An 18,877-nucleotide genomic window follows, 5' to 3' on the forward strand; every position below is an offset into this window, starting at 1 on the left:
GGCTGGTTTAGTGGTCACAAACTCCTTTAATTTTTGTTTGTCTAGGAAACTTTTAATCTCTCCTTCTATTTTGAATGACAGCCTTGCTGGATAAAGAATTCTTGGCTGCATATTTTTTCGATTTAGCACATTAAATATATCCTGCCACTCCTTTCTGGCCTGCCAAGTTTCTGTGGATAGGTCTGCTGCAAACCTCTTCCCTTGTATCTTAAGAACTTTTTTATCCCCTTGCTGCTTTCATGATTCTTTCCTTGCCTGAGTACTTTGTGAATTTGACTATAATATGCCTTGTTGATGGTCAGTTTTTATTGAATCTTATGGGACTCCTCTGTGCTTCCTGGATTTTGATGTCTGTGTCCTTCCCCAGGTTAGGAAAGTTTTCCACTATGATTTGCTCACATAACCCTTCTACCCCTTTTTCTCTCTCTTCATCTTCTGGGACCCCTATGATTCTGATGTTTTTCCTTTTTAATGAGTCACTGATTTCTCTAATTCTTTAAAAAAATTTTTTTTAACATTTACTCATTTTTGAGAGACAGAGAGAGAGCATGAGCGGGAAAGGGGCAGAGAGAGGGAAACACAGAATCTGAAGCAGGCTCCAGGCTCTGAGCTGTCAGCACAGAGCCCGATGCGGGGCTCAAACTCACAGACCGTGAAATCGTGACCTGAGCCGAAGTCGGACGCTCAACCGACTGAGCCACCCAGGCGCCCCTGATTTCTCTAATTCTTAAATCATGCTCTTTTGCCTTAGTCTCTGAACACTTTCCTCTGAACACTGCCGTTAGCTGCAGCCCACAGGTCTGACACATCACATTTTCATATCTTCTTTTTTTTAAGATCTGTGTTCCACTCTTCTCAATAAATTAAAATATTCAGACCAAGTCCTGCATTCCAACTTAAACTATGAAGTTCATCTCACTTTATTTCTAGAACTACTTGGCTACAGACTCTCTGTAAATAGATTCAGAAGAATGAAGTTCCAGGGATTTTAAGGGCTCCTAAGTGCAACAGACAAGTGTCACAAGGAACAGTTTGATGACTCTTGTCTTTTGTTTTTGATATACAATTTCAGCTGAATAAAAATTGTAGAGGTGCCTGGGTGGCTCAGTTGGTTGGGTGTCTGACTTCGGCTTGAGTCATGATCCCGTGGTCTATGAGTTTGAGCCCCGCATCGGGCTCTGTGCTGACAGCTCAGAGCCTGGAGCCTGCTTCGGATTCTGTGTCTCCCTCTCTCTCTTCCCCTCCCCCACTTGTTCTCTTTTTCTCTCTCTCAAAAATAAATGAACAATAAAAATTTTTGAATAAAAATTGCAAATAAGACTTAAAAGAAAACTAATAACCCATCCAAACCAGGCTTTCCAATGCCTTAGAATAAGCCTTAAAACAAACAAAACAAAACGCCCTTTTTAAAATTGACACGAAATCTGCCAACACTGCACTTAAATAGGAGCTTAGGAATGGAAACTGTCTGCATGTTGCTGATCTAGATTTATTAAATTTATGTCATGTCATTGTGATCACTTTTACAGCTGTTTAGACTTATTTTCAATCACATTACTGTTCACAGAATTCACAGAATTCATTAACAAACTAGTATTTTACACCCAAGGGTCTTCAGTAGCACAGCAAGATAGACACGAGGCCCACGAGGTGCTTTTGTGTGATTATTTAGATACAGATGTCTAGAACATTATTGCTTTATTAGTCCTATTTTTAAAAATAATAAGTTATTCCCAGGAAACCCACCCTGCCGGGTGCTCTTCACACTGTGACTGTTCTAGGCTCCCTCGTGATGGAGCTGATATGTGGGGGCCCATCAAACCACCCACCTGTGTTCCCCACTGCTCTGGCAGGTGGGAGGGCTGGCAGCAGTGGAAACACACCCCTCCTCGCATGTTAATATTTTTCATAGCTTGCTGTTTCCCTCCCTGATCTTGCAGCTGACAAACTGCATTCATATAGGGGTCTCTAACATAAAACTTAAACTAGACATAGACAAGAGGAGCTCAGCAAATGGAGACTAATGCTCCTAAAACAGCCACTGACCATGCAGGGGAGGATGTTGAAGCAACAGAAAAACCTCAAGTCTCAGTCTGTGAGGGATGTTTTGAAAGAAAACGGTCTCGGTGATTAGGGTCCAAGGCAGCGGCTTTGCAACATGAACTTGAAGACTTCTGGGTAGATTTCATGGCTGGGTTTTCTTAATTTTGTTCCATGTGAGTTTCTACATTGTGAAAAATATCTTGGAGATCTGCTCGTGGCTCCCGAAGCTCTGTGGATCTGTTGAGACTGGGGATAGGGGACTGGCTTCCTCAGGGATGCTGGCTCTCTGACCGCGTTTGGGGCAGGATCCCTGAGAAGTGGTGGCCGCGTCAGATTTTGGAGATGGGGGCAGATGCTCAGTGCCAAATGCAGGCTGCGGTCGTGGGGCCTCAGTCCAGCTTCTTGTTGTTGCTTGTGTTGTGCACAGAAGCTAAGAAGTCGACAATGAGCTTGGCTGTCTTCCGGGGCCTCTCCATCACCACTGAGTGCCCACAGTTTTCCAGAAGTTCCACCTGGCAGTTGGCAATCGACTTGGCCAGCATGTCTGCCCCAGACACGTCGAGCACCTGTAGGCAGGACGAGAGAGGAAACCAGATAGAAAAGACTCAGATGCCTGAGTACATGCTTTCGGGGAATGGAATGCCACCTGAAGCCTGGCAGAGGTGATTTGTGGGATCAAGTCACTTCGGTGTCGGGGCTTGTGCCCTCTGACAGATATGACTGCATGCCTCACATTTTCTTCTGCAAGTTGGTGCTAGGAGTTGTGTCACTGCCAGCATTACTAAAGTGGAAATACACAGCCCCTGCCTGGTCTGGTAGGGAAGCCAGACGGGTCAGCAGGCGAGGGTTCTGTTGGGGGAGCATCCTGGGAGCTGAGAGTGCACAAGGGAGGAGGATTCATGGATGATGCGGGACAGGGGGGCACATCATGGCAAGAGCAGGAGACAGCAGTTAGCTTGGTGCTGAGACACAGCACGCAGGGAGTGGGGAGTGCATGGGGGAGAGATGGGGTAGGGAAGAGGGGCCTGTTCCCCCAGCCATGCTTGGGGCTCAGGCCTCCATCTGACAGCAGTGGGGGTCTGCAGGGCTATGTTAGGGATGGACATGATCAGTCCAGCTGTGGGAAAGAGACATAAACAAGATGCAAGAGGTGAATGCTAATTATCCCAAGCTGGAGATGGGGGAATAGCATCTCTTTGAAGGTCTTCTGGGGGTCCCCAGAGCTGTGTGACTGAAGGCCTTGAAGTTTGTGAATAACGGGGAACGCTCTTCTGATATGAAAGCCACCACTCTCCAGGGCTGACCCTTTCCCAATAAGGCATTTAATTTCATTGTGCCCTAGGTTACCTGGCCATTTACACCAATCCAGTGTTTCCTCCCCAACACCCTGTGTAGTCTCAGATTTGCATTCGTTCCCTTTCATGGCTTTCACCTTCGACTCATCCCACGCAAGAGGACCCCTCCTCTCATCCTCAACACAAAAGCAGGACCCACAACAAACTCAAGTGCTGTCTGTTTTCTTTTTTCCTTAAAATTTTTTTTTAATACTTATTTTTTTTTTTTTGAAAGAGAGAGACAGAGTGCAAGCTGGGGAGGGGTAGAGAGAGGGAGACACAGAATCTGAAGCAGGCTCCAGGCTCTGAGCTGTCAGCACAGAGCCGGATGCGGGGCTTGAACCCACAGACTGCGAGATCATGACCTGAGCCAAAGTTGACGCTCAACCAACTGAGCCACCCAGGTTCCCCAAGTGCCTTCTGTTTTTGAGCTTCATTTTCATCAATCCAGACCATTAGAACCAAGATTTTCCACCCAGGAAGTGGAGCGACAAGCATCCCTCAGCCAAGGCACAGAGCACAGCAAAGTACCCCCGGGGCCACAAATAGGAGCAGCTAATGGGGAGCTTAGTGAGGGGGGCACCCTGCAGAGGAATCAGACACCTCTGCCTTCCCCTCACTCACAGGTAAGGCTGTCATGGCACCTGTCTGAGTAGAAATAAAGTCCAGATTCTGTGGAAAAATACCCAGAGGAAATGCAAGTGGACTCAACTGGTCAAAGTATGAAAAAGTAGAAACTCCCAACTGAATATCCTACAGAGAGCTCAGAAATACCCACATGAGCCTCTAGCTTTGACCCTGTTATGCTGGTCAAATCCAGCATTCCCCACGGTCACTCAGAGGTACATGCAATAACAGCTATGTGGACCCTCATGCATGTCTACGGGAACCACACCAGCTGTTTCTTGGGCAAGACATTCATACAGATGGTCAAACAATCTTCCCCCATCCCATTTCAGGCCAAGGCCAAAATTAGGGTGAAGAAAGTGAGGCACTGGCCTTGGGCACAAAACCTAAGCAGGCTCAAAAAACTCAGTCATCAATATGGAGATTATTATTTTTTTTAAGTAAGCTCCAGGGTGGAGACCAATGTGGGGCTCGAACTCAAGACCCTGAGATCAAGAGTTGGATGCTTAACCAGCTGAGCCACTCAGGTGCCCCAAGATGAAGATTATTTTAATGCAGTATTTAAAACAAACATTAATGCAAAAAGATCCATCATGAATAAAATATAAAAATTATAAAGATAGGATCTAACCTTAGTTTGAGCCCTGTCAGGCATGATAATATAAGTAGACCATAGGCTGCTGGAGGGTAGGGATCCTGTCTGTCTTGGTCCCTGCTATATTCCCAGGGTCTAATATGGTGTCAGGCACATACTAGGTGCTCAATATAAATCTGTTAGCTGACTTAAATGCATAGGCAGTCAGTCAGTGGGTTTGTCCCTTTGCTAGTTTATTTACTTTTTTTAAAATAAGGCATCTTTTTTTTTTTTTAAGTTTATTTATTTATTTTGAGAGAGCCATAGAGAGGAGAGTGCTAGCAGGGGAGGGGCAGAGAGAGAGGGAGAATCCCAAGCAGGCTCTGTGCTGTCAGCTCAAACCCACAAAACTCTGAGATCATGACCTGAGTCAAGATCAAGAGTCAGATGCTTAACCAACTGAGTCACCCAGGCGCCCCTATTTACTTTCTAACTTGCTCACTCATTCACTGTGTACTCTGGGTCACCTGCATACCAGGCACTGTGCTAGCAGGATGAAGGGACATAAATAGTAATAAACCTTGTGTATCCCCACAAGGCCCTCCCACTCTGTGGGACTGAACACAGAGGGGAAATACTTAAACTGCTGTGCAGAAATCCTCTCAGGTTTAGTTGTGCAGGCTGTATACTGGCCAAATCCAGGGGGCATGACTGACATAAACAACAATGTGCATAGCTCCCTGCAGTCTACAATACAGCAGCTACAGAACCTACAGGGGTCCAAAGAACAGGGAGACTGCATTCAGCCTGGAAGGGGCTGGCCAGTGACACCAAATTGTTGATGATAGAAGAGGAAAAGAGCCAGATGCTTGGGAAGCAAAAGGCTATGAAATAAAGGGCCCCTAAAGCCTTTGCTATTTGGATTCTGCCCTGGGGATGGTCCATAGAACACACAGAAGATCTGATTGTATTTATAGCAGGCCCATGGAACGTTATGCTCTTTTTTCAGAACAAAATGGACTCCAGAGTCCTGGAAGAAATTCTGGACCCTAGCCAGAGGCCAACTATCACAGGCAAAGGACATGAGTAATAAACAACTTATTTTTGTGTAACTGGAGAAAGATCACCCTCATATGTATTCACTTAAGCCTCACATTCACCCTAGTAGAAGAGAAACACAGGATTTGGAGTGGCTGAGTGGCTTGCTCAAGGTCACAGGCCAATACAGGGCAAAGGCAGGGCTGGAACCTAGACTTTGCCTAAGCCCAGCATCCTCGTTTCTGCATTGTCCCCTTGTTGGTCCCTGAGAGCCCCAAATAACCTTTGGGGTTTCTAGAATGAAGAAAGGCCTTCATTGTTCTAACTTGATTCTGATTGAATAAGCCCCTGCTGGCCTACTCTGTGTCCTGCTTCTCCCCTCAGATGCACACAAAGCTTCTTTTAGTCCTTTGGCTGCTGCAGAAGAGATCAAGTGAGCCCTCCCTCCTCTCCATGCCCACCTCCCTGCACTATACATCCTTGACACACCTGGCCGATCTGGGATAGCTGCACACTGATGCTATCACCGCTCCCTCCCCCCATGTGCTGGGCACACAGTCCTGGCTTCTCCTTCCAGGAGACCATCCTGACCTTAGAAAGGCTCCATTTCTGGGGTGCCTGGGTGGCTCAGTAGGTTGAGCATCCAACTTCTGTTCAGGTCATGATCTCTAGGCTAGTGGGTGGGTTCCAGACCTGCCCAGGGCGCTGTGCTGACAGTTCAGAGCCTGGAGCCTGCTTCGGATTCTGTGTCCCCCTCTCTCTCCACCCCAGCCCTGCTTGTGCTCTCTGCCTTTCAAAACTGAAAAAACATTAAAAAAAAATTAAAAAAAAAAAGAAAGGCTCCATTTCTCATTGCCTCCTCTTCCTTTACATTTTAGAAGAACTCTGAGTTAAGATACAATTTCTAAAGAACAGTTGCAAACAAACAACATGAATCAGTATGGAGGCTCTATTATCGTTTGTGTCCCCCCTAAAATTCATATCTCGAAGTACCAACTTCCAATCCTTCAAAAGGTGACTTTATTTGAAAATAGGGTTGTTGCAAATGTAATTAGTTAAGATGAGGTCATACGGGTGCAGGGTGGACCCCTCACTCAATATGATTGGCCCCCTTACAAAAATTTAAACACAGAGACACACAGGTATAGGGAGAATGCCATGTGAGGATGAAGGCTGACAGCAGGGTGAGATATCTATTAGCCAAGGAACACAAAGATCGCCAGCATCCACCAGAAGCTGGGGAAGAGGCATGGTACAGATTCTCTGTGACAGCTCCCAGGAGGAACCAAATTGCTGACAACTTGAACTTGGACTACTAGCTTCTAGAACCCTAAGATAGTCAATTTCTATTGTTTAGGCCACCCAGTTTGTGGTACTTTGTTATGACTATCCCAGCAAACTAATACAGAGCCATCTAATAAAACCTATTAAAACGTTATTATTAAAAAAAAAATTTTTTTTTAAAGTAAGCTCTATACCCAACGTGGGGCTTAAACTCACAACCCCGACTTCAAGAGTTGCATGTTCTACCGACTGATCCAGCCAGGCACTCCTAACACCTATTAAAATTTTAAAAAGCACTTCCCTTTTGACCCAGTGAGTCCACACCAAAGAATTCACCCTTTGCGTATGCTCTCACACTCCACAAACTCATACCTGCCTGTACTGATGTTCACTGAGGTACTGTTTAATAGCAAAAAACTAGAAATTATCTAAATGACCATTAGTAGGGCACTAATTATATACACTGTGGCAGAGCCATAAAATGGAGTACTATGCAGCTGTTACAAGAATCACGCAGGGGCACCTGGGTGGCTCAGGCAGTACGTGTCTGACTCTTGATTTCCACTCAGATCATGATCTCACGGTTCACAAGATCAAGCCCTGTGTTGGGTTCAGTGCTGACAGGGCAGAGCCTGCTTGGGATTCTTTCTCTGCATCTCTCTCTCTGCCCTTCCCCCCACTCACTCTCTCCCTCAAAATAAATACAAAAACTTAAAGAAGAAAAAGAAAAGGGGTGTGTAGGTGGCTCAGATGGTTGAGTATCTGACTTCAGCTAGGTCATGATCTCACAACTTGTGGGTTCAAGCCCCACAGTGGGCTCTGCCCTGACAGCACAGAGCCTGCTTCAGATCCTCTGTTTCCATCTCGCTGCCCCTTTCCTGTGCATTCTCTCTCCCTCCCTCTCTCGCTCTCTCTCTCTCTCTCTCTCAAAAACAAACAAACATTAAAAAAAAGAAGAATGTAAACTTTGTTTGGGGCAAGAATCATTCACAGATGGTAAATCTAGAGGGGGGGAATGTTTGACGAGGAACAGGATATTTCAAAGTGTCTCCAACAGACTCCTTATCAGCTGCAAGGAGAGAAACAGTAACTCTACAATGAAGAAATGAGACATCTTAACCAGGCAATCAACATTAACATCATGAGGATGGGCAGAAGGACGCTGTGTGTCCGAGATGTGAAATCTTACCATGCATGAGCTATTCCAGTGGTGATACAAAACCTGAGTTTAATCATGAGGAAACAGCAAAGTCAAATTAAGGAACATTTCATAAAATAACTGACCTATACTTTTCAAATATCTTAACGTCATGAATGACAAAGGCAGAGTAGGGTATCGGTCCATAATAAAGGAGACTGCAGAGACATGACATTTAATATGTGATCCTGGATTAGATCCTAGTTCAGGGAAGCAAGAGAAGGAGAAGGATTCCATATAGGACCTTGTTGAAACAGCTGATGAATTTGAAATATGGATGGTAGATTAGACAAAGGCATCGCATCAGTGTTAAAATTCCTGAATGTGGGGCGCCTGGGTGGCTCAGTCAGTTAAGCGTCCGACTTCAGCTCAGGTCACGATCTCGTGGTCCGTGAGTTCAAGCCCCGCGTCGGGCTCTGGGCTGATGGCTCAGAGCCTGGAGCCTGCTTCCGATTCTGTGTCTCCTTCTCTCTCTGCCCCTCCCCCGTTCATGCTCTGTCTCTCTCTGTCTCAAAAATAAATAAACGTTAAAAAAAATTAAAAAAAAAAAATTCCTGAATGTGGGGAGCCCGGGTGGCTCAGTCGGTTAAGCATCTGATTTCAGCTCAGGTCATGATCTCACAATTCATGGGTTTGGGCCCCACATTGAACTTTGTGCTGACAGCACTGAGCCTGCTTCGAATTCTCTGTCTCCCTCTCTCTCTGCCTACCCACCCCCCCACTTTGTTCTCTCTCTCTCAAAAATAAATAAACTTTTTTAAAAATTAAGAAAAAAAAGCAGGATTTAACCACTGGTCTTATCATTTTTGTGTGTGTATAGAAAAACTTATTACTTAAATACATGAATAAAAGTCAGGAAAATAAAAAAAATATATATTAAAAAATAAAGCAGTAAATCTGTGTGGGCTGGTATGAAATGATTTCCAAGATACATAAATTCCTACATATATGAAATAATAATGTGCAAAACAGTGCATATAGCATGTGTGAACAACTTACAGATAAAACTTATCTATGCATGTATATGTATGCTTAGCATAGCAGTAAGTAAATGGTCCACTGCCTGTTTTTGGAAATAAAGGTTCATTGGAACTCTGCCAGGTCACTTGTCTGCATATTGTCTATGGCTGCTTTTGCACAACAGCAGAGCTCAGTAGTCGCGACACAGATAGTCACAACTAAGTAAAAAATATTTGCTGCTGTCAATGTCTGCCTAAGAAAATTTAAGAAATAAATGTAAGACAGTGAGAACTGCCTCAAGGAAATGGGAATTGGAATGTGGGATGGAAAAGAGATCAAATTTTCATCAGAAACCTTTTGGTATTCTTTTTTTAATGTTTGTTTATTTTTGAGAGCACGTGCGTGTGCGTGGGGGAGGGGCAGAGAGAGCGAGAGGGACAGAAGATCCGAAGTGGGCTCTACACTGAGAGTAGAGAGCCCAATGAAGGGCTAGAAGTCCTGAACCACAAGATCATGACTTGAACCAAAGTTGGACACTTAACAGACTGAGCCACCCAGGTGCCTCTACCTTTTTGTACTCTTTAAAGTTTTTTGTAGGGGCGCCTGGGTGGCTCAGTCGGTTAAGCAGCCGACTTCAGCTCAGGCCATGATCTCGCGGTCCGTGAGTTCTAGCCCCGCATCAGGCTCTGTGCTGACAGCTCAGAGCCTGGAGCCTGCTTCAGAGTCTGTCTCCCTCTCTCTGACGCTTCCCTGTTTATGCTCTGTCTCTCCCTGTCTCAAAAATAAATAAACGTTAAAAAAAATTTTTTTTAAATAAATAAAGTTTTTTGCAAAAATTTTTTTTTTCCACGTTTTTATTTATTTTTGGGACAGAGAGAGACAGAGCATGAACGGGGGAGGGACAGAGAGAGAGGGAGACACAGAATCGGAAACAGGCTCCAGGCTCTGAGCCATCAGCCCAGAGCCTGACGCGGGGCTCGAACTCACGGACCGTGAGATCGTGACCTGGCTGAAGTCGGACGCTTAACCGACTGCGCCACCCCGCCCCTAAATAAAGTTTTTTGTACTATGAGACTACATGGCTTTGATAAAAGTAATCTGTAAAAATGATTTTAAATTGCCTTTTATTTTAAAAGATCAGTGTCATTGCTCTCAACTCAGAGAATGACATCCCTCATAAATATCAGCACCTGACCCAGGTGTGTTCCATCTCTTGCTGGTATCAGAAACCAGCTGATGAGGCTCACTTTATAAATGACCTCTTGTTTTTCCTCAAAGGCCAGTGCAACTGGCACAGGTGGCCCCAGGGACACACTACATACCTGGTCTTGTTTTCCCCAAATGATCTGCGTTGGGACCTTGATCTTGTCCATGTTCTGATGGAGGGAGTATCTTGACTTCTCACTGACGATTTCCAAAAACACTTCAGAAAAGGAAAACAAAGTGAGCACACGCTGGGTACCCACTGCAGAGTTCAGGGACAGGCATTGAGTCCAGGCCACCACTTTCTGTGGCCCCAGAAAACTATCAAAGGGGCCCCAGAAAACTATCCAAGTCTCAGAAATGTAAACTAGAAGAGCCAGCCACCCATAAAGCTTCATTTGTCACGAGCAAAAAGCTGAAACGGCACTACTTACGCTTTCGGTAGAAGTTGTTATGAGGGATTCGGACATCAACAAGGCCTTGCAGGATCTACAGAGAAGTGACCCATAGTTAGAAGGCAGGAGATGATTTGTTTCCTTGGGCCCCCCAGGGCTCTGGGACAGTGAAGGAAATAAAGTCCAGCAATTTACAGTATTGGCATTGTCAAGGTTTTAAGGCCTGGTCCTCCAAATTCCCACAATGTAGTATGCATTGTAATTGACTCAAGGTCATATGATGCTTTTTCCTTTGTAATTAAGGAGGAACGTGGGTAGTACTGGGAAGCCAAAGCATGTAAAAAACACCTGAGATGGGGTCACAGCCACTTCATCTTGAGATTCTCTGCTAAGCTTAAAACACAATCTGGCTGGAAATAACATCAAATAATTGTTTAATAATATCCACATGCAGAACAAGGTCTACTAAAAAAATTTAAACTATTGGGGTTGATGAGCCTCTTGAACAATAAAGAGATAAACTACTGAGAAAATTCTGGGAAGGGTTCCATAGTCCTTTGCTTATTATTCAATGTTATCTTTGTCTTCCTTGCAGAGGGCTGGAAAAGGCTGCAGCAAATGTGGGCAGGCCAGATCTCCTGGACCCGGAATCCTGACCCAGAGACATGCTATGGGCAGAAGGAACACAGTCCTCCTCTTCCTCATGCCCCAGGAGTTGAAGTAGAGTACAGTCTTCACATTAGCACTGGGACCCATCTACCTGGGAATGGTTCAAGCCCCTTAAATGACTCTATGGAGTCCTGTGTGCTGACTGAAGTGGGAACATCCAGCCAGAACTGCTCTAAACCAACCATCTGGAGCATGACTAGAACCTGACCATTCTGGAAGTGGAAGCCTAGAGGTGAGACCAATGGCAAGCTGTCCAACACACTATCTCAGCATCAGCCATTTTCTTTGCTCTACTATTTATCTTGCCCCCATGTATCTATCCATCTTACATCCTCCACCCATCCACCTGCTCTACCCATTCTGCCACCCATCCACCTATCTTGCATCTCTGACTCATACGTGCATATATCTATCCGTGCATCCACCTACCCCGCATCTACCCATTCGTCCAACCTCCATCCCTGATTCATGCAGACATCCATCCAACCACCCTGCATCTCTGAATCATACACCAATATATCCATCTATCCTGCATCCACCCATCCATCCACCTTCCATCCCTGCATTCTCCAGGCAACCTCCCATCCATCCATCCTGCACTTTTAATCACCTAAGCATATACAGGCATCAATTCATGTGTCCATCTACTACTCCTCTGCATCTACTAATATGTCCATTCTCCATCTCTGCATTGTCCGGGCATCTTCCCGTCCTCTGGCCCACCCAATCTATACCCAGGACCTATTTGATGCAAGCACTGTGCTAAAGGCTGCGGGGGGGGGGGGGGGCTGATAAAACAGCCAGTTAAAACAAAATCCTTGATTTTGCTGAGGTTAGAGTGGAAAACACAGGCAAGTAAATAGACAGACATAACAACATGACACAGAAGGCAGAGTGCCTGATGCTCCTTGTCTCCTAGAAGGGAAGACTTTTAGAGCTGCCACTTACTTTCTCCCAGTGTTTTCATATCCCTGACAACTCAAAATGTGGAATTTTCTTTTTTTTTTTAACATTTATTTATTTCTGAGAGAGAGAGAAAAAAAACAAGTGAGGGAGGAGCAGAGAGAGGGGGACAGAGTATGCAAAGTGGGCTCTGTGCTGACAGCAGCAAGCCCAATGATCTGCGAGATCATGACCTGAGCTGAAGTCAGATGCTCAACCGACTGAGCCATCCAGGTACCCCAAAACACGGAATTTCCTAAAGCGCTGTTTGACTACTCTAGACTGGGAAGAGATCACAGCTGGGAGGGGATCAATGCAAGTTCACAACTAAAAAGAGGATATCAGGGGTAGAACATACCCCAGAAGCAGACTCTGGGTGCTTCTACACCCCTTAACTGAGTCGTGTTCACACCATCTGAACAGAGCCCGTTCCCTCAACTCCTAGGAGGCCCCACCCCAAGGCAGAGTCCAGTTCCTACACTAGAAAAGATTAGTTGCAGTTATGAGACTGAACCATGCATTCTTATCTCTTGGTTCCCACACCCCTTCCCCAGATTCACAGCTTCATTCAGACCGTGACCTGCCACAACATCCTGCTGATGGCTCTAACCAGTCCCTCAGCTCTACCTGAATATCCAATCTGCACCTCCAACTGTCTGCTTGACATCTACACCTGGAGCCCTTACAGACAGCTTGAATAAGTCCAAATTGGAGCCTGTCCCCAAGACCCACCCTCCCTCTCTCCTTCCCCTACTCAGAAAATGCTGCCTTTATCCAACTCAAGTACCAGAAATCACTTGTGACTCCTCACTGTCGCACATCCTCCACTTCCAATTTGCCATAAGTGCTGTCTGTCCTTCCTCCAAAACATCTCAGGTCTCTAGTCTCCACTGCCACTGCCTTCATCTACACCACTGTCACCTCCCAGGTCACAGGAGGACCCCAATGGTTCTTTGTGTCTGTTTGAGCTCCCCACAGTCCTTCCTAGAACTCCAGGCTCCTTCCCATCACCTGTTGGGTCCTGGGTGATCTAGCCCAGTGGTTCTCAAAGCGGTTTCTGCTAGTCCAAGAGGTCAAACTATTTTCATTGTAATGCTAAATATTACTTGCTCTCTTCAATTTCATTCTCTCAAAAGCATTGTTTCTCAGAACCTACTTGTCGAGGGATAGTGTCATCATACTGATTATGAGTGCCTGTAGGTATGTTCTCGTGTTTTGCATTTTCTGAGTTTTACTTTTTGATATGGTAAATGTCAATAGTCAGAACCTCCATAAACAAAAGCTCTTTGGGGGGTTCTTAATAATTCTTAAGAGTGTAAAGCAGTCCTGAAATTAAAAAAAAAAAAAAAAAAGGAAAAAAAAGAAAAGAAAAAGAAAAAGAAAAAAAGAAAAGGAAAAAGAAAAAGAAGAAGAAATGTCTGCTGTAGCCCTTGCCTCTCTCCCTCCCTCTCCCTCTGGGCCCCATTCACCCAAGCCTCCTTCCAGTGCCTTAAACTTACTTATCTTTCCCCATCTCTGCCTACGCTATTTTCTTAAAGAGGTTTATCAAAGTCTCCACTGCCTCCCTGCTTTCAATCACTATACACCAGCTTCATTTCCTCCATAGAACTTACCACAGTTTGTATTTGTTTACTTGTTAGTTGCCTGTCTCCCCGCCACCCCCCTCCAGGCCAGTGTCTGCACAGGTGCCTTCTCGGTCTTATTTCTTCACCATTGCGCCCAAACACAGTGCCTGACATGTCACAGGCACAGTACAGACATGCGCTGAGTGACTAAATAGATGAGTACAAGATGCAAGAACTGTGTGAAGGAAGCCGGCCCTGGACGCCCAAGCCTCTGGCAAAGGGCAGGCAGACTGCTGCTGAGATCACGTTACCTGCTGGGGCACCTTGAAGCGGACATAGGAGCAGAGCTGGAGCATTTCACTCATCTCTTCTGGAGTGGATGGGATCAAGGGGATCTTCTCTATGGCGGCCGAGTCCTGCAGTTCTTTGAGCCGCTGTATAAATTGATTATCAGTTGAGTACTGCAGGCCTGTGGGATTCAAACCAAAACAGCTTGGCAATGTATCTTCCTTCTTACTAATTCCCATTTTAGAAGGAAACCTCCAATAAAGGCCCAGAGCTAATATATTTCAGGTGTTTTTTACCAAATTTCTTTTTCATCAGTACTGCCATCCTTGCTCAAGGTCAAAACCACACTCTGAGAAACACAGAAAAAAAAAATCCTTCAGGATATTTTAGGGACTGGTTACTCAAACTGTGGTCCATGGACCAGCAGCACTGGAAGCCCGTAAGAAATGCAGAATCTCAGCCCTTCTCCTAAGACTCTTGAATCAGAATGTGCACTTTAACAAGATGCTGGGGAGGCATATGTATGATAGAGTTTAAGAAGCATTAGTTGATAAGACAACTTGCCTGAGCCCCTGCACATTCATATCGTTAAGGGGAAGGCTGATAAAATACATGAAGGAAAGAAAACACAGGCCTGGAATGACTGACAACTCCTTCCTTTGGCCTGGACCCACTTAGTAATCTCTTTTTTGGGGTCAATACATATACACAGTGAAAGAGAGACCCCTTCTGAGCTGTCTGCCATGTTGCCCTCCACGCAGTCCCTCCTTGTCCAGATCATTAGGTGTTCACTGAGACTGAACAGCGTTGAAACTGACCATCATTTCCTATCTCCCTGGAGCAAGACACAAGAAAATTCACATGAGCTGATATGCACAGGAGGGCAAAACTAATTTTCACTTCCAACACTGAGCAAATGTCTAGATGTTTAACTTAGCTGACAAGCTACATTTCAGAAAGAAAGGCAGTGACATCAATACTGCGCTGCAGAAATCCACACTTTATAAATCTCCTATATTCAGCAATTCCTTTAAAGCTAGCATGGGCATCATGTGGCTTTTGTGATGCCATGGGGCAGATTACACGATCTATTTCCTTTTACTTTAAAAATAATCCTAGATTAAATGTCATGTGGTATCCTGGACCGGATCCTGGAACAGAAAAAGGACATTAGTGGAAAAACTAATGAGATCCAAATAAAGCCTAGAGTTTAGTTAATAGTACTGTACCAGTGTTGGTTTCTTAGCTGTGACAAATTTACTTTGGTAATGTGAGCCGTTAACAATGGGGGAAGCTGGGTAAAGGGTATATGGGACTCTCTGTACTATCTTTGCAACATTTCTGTAAATTTAAAATGATTTCAAAGCAGGGAGCACCTGGGTGGCTCAGCTGGTTAAGCATCTGACTCCTGAGTTTGGCTCAGGTCATGATCTCACAGTTTGTGAATTTGAGCCCTGCATCAGGCTCTGTGCTGACAGCGTGGAGCCTGCTTGGGATTCTGTTTCCATATCTTTCTGCCCCTCCCCTGCTTGCTCTCTATTTCTCTCTCAAAATAAACTTTAAAAACTTTAAAAAAATGTAATTATTTCAAATTAAAAACAAGTTTATCTTTTCATTTTCACACACAAATAATTTTAAATTTCCAATTGAAACTCAGGTGTCAAACTCTTCTCTGAGTCATACATTCAAAAAAGCCAGTTAGATCTGATCTTCCACAAGCGATCAAAAATCTAATAACTTCCACAGGAGCTGTTTTTCCAGTTCTCAAACTTAATTATAAAAAGCCCAAATGATTTCAGACATGGTGCTTGGGAAAAAGAGAAAAGAAAACCCTTTGGGAGTTTACCTTCAATTTTAATGTCCTCAACAGACCTGAAAATGACTTTGATAACTAAAATATTTTAAAGGTCAATTTAGTTAGGTTTCAGTAGAAGGTTCAACTCATGGTGGGTTCTAGCAGATAAAGGAGGTAGTAGGTAAGAGTCACATAAAAGAAGTAGTGGATGTTAAAGGATTTCCAAAGAAGCCACATTTCTAGAGTCAGACATCCTAGGATCTCTTCTTATCCTGGCTCCAGCATTAACATAATTTCTTTGTGCCTCAGTGTTCCCACCTATAATACTATCTTGATCTGGATAGTAAATGCACATGTAAAAAGTCATTGAGATGTACACTTAAAATTTGGGTGATTTACTATGTGTAAATCATACTCCAAGAAAGTACCAGAGAGATGGGGGGAGGGAGCAGAAGGAAAAAGAAAGAAAAATTAAGATTTTTTTTCTCTAACACATTACAAATCCAAGTTTGAAGACATATAAGAAAAATGAATTTTAAAAATCCAACTTCAGGGGCACCTGGCTGACTCCGTTGGTGGAGCATGTGACCCTTGATCTTGCAGTTGTAAGCTCAAGCCCCATGTTGGGTGTAGAAATTACTTAAAAAAATAAAGTCTTTTTTTAACTAAAATCTTTAAAAAAATCCAACTTTAGAATGTAATTTCTGGGGACATATTACAGCTCAAGTTGACATATGCATATATACATTGATTGAAAAACAAAAAATAAGGCTTATTATTTTTTTTATTTTAGAGAGAGAGCACACATGCGTGCCCGTGAGCAGGGGAAGGGCTGAGTGACAGAGGGAATCTCAAGCAGGTTCCATGCTCAGCACAGAGCCTGACACAGGGCTTGATCCCATGACCCTAAGATCATGACCTGAGCCAAAATCAAGAGTCAGATGCTCAACTGACTGAGCCATCCAGGCACCTCTGTTTGTTGATTTTTTAAAAAAATATCTTGTTATGTATCAAGATTTCTAAGTTTTCAGCAAAAAAGGAGAAGCATGAGAACAGCACTTTCACCTCATAAGGATATGACAAGAATTAAATCCATATAGGGAACTTAGCTCTTAAGAGTTCAATAAATGTTGGATATTAATATTATTGTTATATTTCAAAGTACTGTATTTAAGTGCTGCAAAGTACTATACACATTTTAATTAACCACCTTGAATTCTTTGTGGAAAAAGGCTGGCTCTACATTTTAAACATTAGCATGTACGACCCAGGAATTTATCCAAGGGATACAGGTATGCTATTTCGAAGGGACACATGCACCCCCATGTTTATAGCAGCACTATCAACAATAGCCAAAGTATGGAAAGAGCCCAAAGGACCATCGATGGATGAATGGATAAAGAAGATGTGGTATATATATATGCAATGGAGTATTACTCGGCAATCAAAAAGAATGAAATCTTGCCATTTGCAACTACGTGGATGGAACTGGAGGATATTATGCTAAGTGAAATTAGTCAGAGAAAGACAAAAATCGTATGACTTCACTCATATGAGGACTTTAAGAGACAAAACAGATGAACATAAGGGAACAGAAACAAAAATAATATAAAAACAGGGAGGGGGACAAAACTGAAGAGACTCATAAATATGGAGAACAAACGGAGGGTTAAGGGGAGGGGTTGTGGGAGGGGGCATGGGATAAATGGGTAAGGGGCATTAAGGAATCTATTCCTGAAATCATTGTTGCACTATATGCTAATTAATTTGGAAGTAAATTTAAAAAAATAAAAAATAAACAAGTTAATAAAAAAAATCTAAAAAAAAAAGCATGGTTACGATTATGGTTATACAACTACTGTTTGGTTATTTATCTTTAAAGCACTGTATATCTCTAAAGTAGATGTTGAAAAAAATGATTCTAAAAGACAGCCATAGCAGACACTGCCATCTGCTCCCTAGAGATTCAGACCCTGCTGTGCTCAAGTCACACATGGGGTTATTTTAGCCTTGTAACTCACCAGCAGGGCATACAAGACTTAGACTGCAGACATCTGAAGGGTAGTAAGCAGCATATACCCCAGCCACATGGCCACCCATGGAGGTACCTATGAGGTGGAAGGGTTTTTTGTTCAGCTTGAGGCATTCTACAAACTAGGAAGAGAAAAGAGAAGGAGGCTTGGTTATATAGCTGTAGTCAACAACAATAGTGATTACATAGCAGAAAACCTCTGTACCTCCTGTGAGGACAGCTGACAAGGTCTATTAATGAAAGGGGGTCTGAAATCTACTGGATCCATTATTCAGACAAGCCTTATGGCATATAATACTCTTTACCTGACACAGGTGATTGAAGGGTCATTTATAAGTATAAAACCAACAAGAATTCTCCTAATTCATGAGCCAGCAAACTTTTTTATAAAGGTCCCAAGAGAAAATATTATTTGCTTTGTGGGTCATATGTTCTCTGTTGCAGCTACTCAACTCTACTGTTGTAGCACAAAAGCAGCCAGAGATAATACGTAAATGAATGAGCAGGGCTGTATTCCAAGAAAACTTAGCTTACAAAAATAGGTGGCAGGCCAACCACAGTTTGAAGACTCTTGCCCTAATTTAAAGCCCTTTCCATCCATCTAACCATCCATTCATATGACAACCAACCTGTCTATTCAACCATCCAACCATTCAACCAACCATCCACACATCTCAAAAATATTTATTGGATATCTATTATGTACAAGGAACTATGGTCAGCTCCTGAGGATACATCAAAGACCCCAAAAGATAAGGTTCCTGACCTCATCAGAATACACAATCTAAAGGGGGGTGGGGTGGGTACAGACATTAAATAAACATCCTCGGGGTACCTGGGGGGCTCAGTCGGTTAGCGCCAACTTCAGTTCAGGTCATGATCTCACAGTTTGTGATTTGAGCCCCGCAGTGGGCTCTGTGCTGACAGCTT

The 18,877-nt window shown here is 43.9% G+C and overlaps 1 protein-coding gene across 3 annotated transcripts in view; it reads right to left on the reverse strand.

The window, feature by feature from the left end:
* Positions 1 to 1,469: 1,469 nt before the first annotated feature.
* Positions 1,470 to 18,877, reverse strand: part of ABHD6 (abhydrolase domain containing 6, acylglycerol lipase) — a 56,160-nt gene continuing 38,752 nt past the window's right edge. For all 3 annotated transcript variants that reach the window (XM_058726405.1, XM_058726404.1, XM_058726403.1), the window contains 5 exons: positions 17,937 to 18,069; positions 14,144 to 14,301; positions 10,696 to 10,750; positions 10,381 to 10,481; positions 1,470 to 2,609 (listed from right to left, as the gene is read on the reverse strand). In XM_058726405.1, coding sequence (XP_058582388.1) covers positions 2,433 to 2,609; positions 10,381 to 10,481; positions 10,696 to 10,750; positions 14,144 to 14,301; positions 17,937 to 18,069 — 624 coding nt within the window. In that variant the 3' untranslated portion in view covers positions 1,470 to 2,432. The remainder of the gene's footprint in view (positions 2,610 to 10,380; positions 10,482 to 10,695; positions 10,751 to 14,143; positions 14,302 to 17,936; positions 18,070 to 18,877) is intronic.

This window comes from Neofelis nebulosa, chromosome 4 (genome assembly GCF_028018385.1).
Source record: "Neofelis nebulosa isolate mNeoNeb1 chromosome 4, mNeoNeb1.pri, whole genome shotgun sequence".
In the NCBI taxonomy this organism is placed as follows: Eukaryota; Metazoa; Chordata; class Mammalia; order Carnivora; family Felidae; genus Neofelis; species Neofelis nebulosa.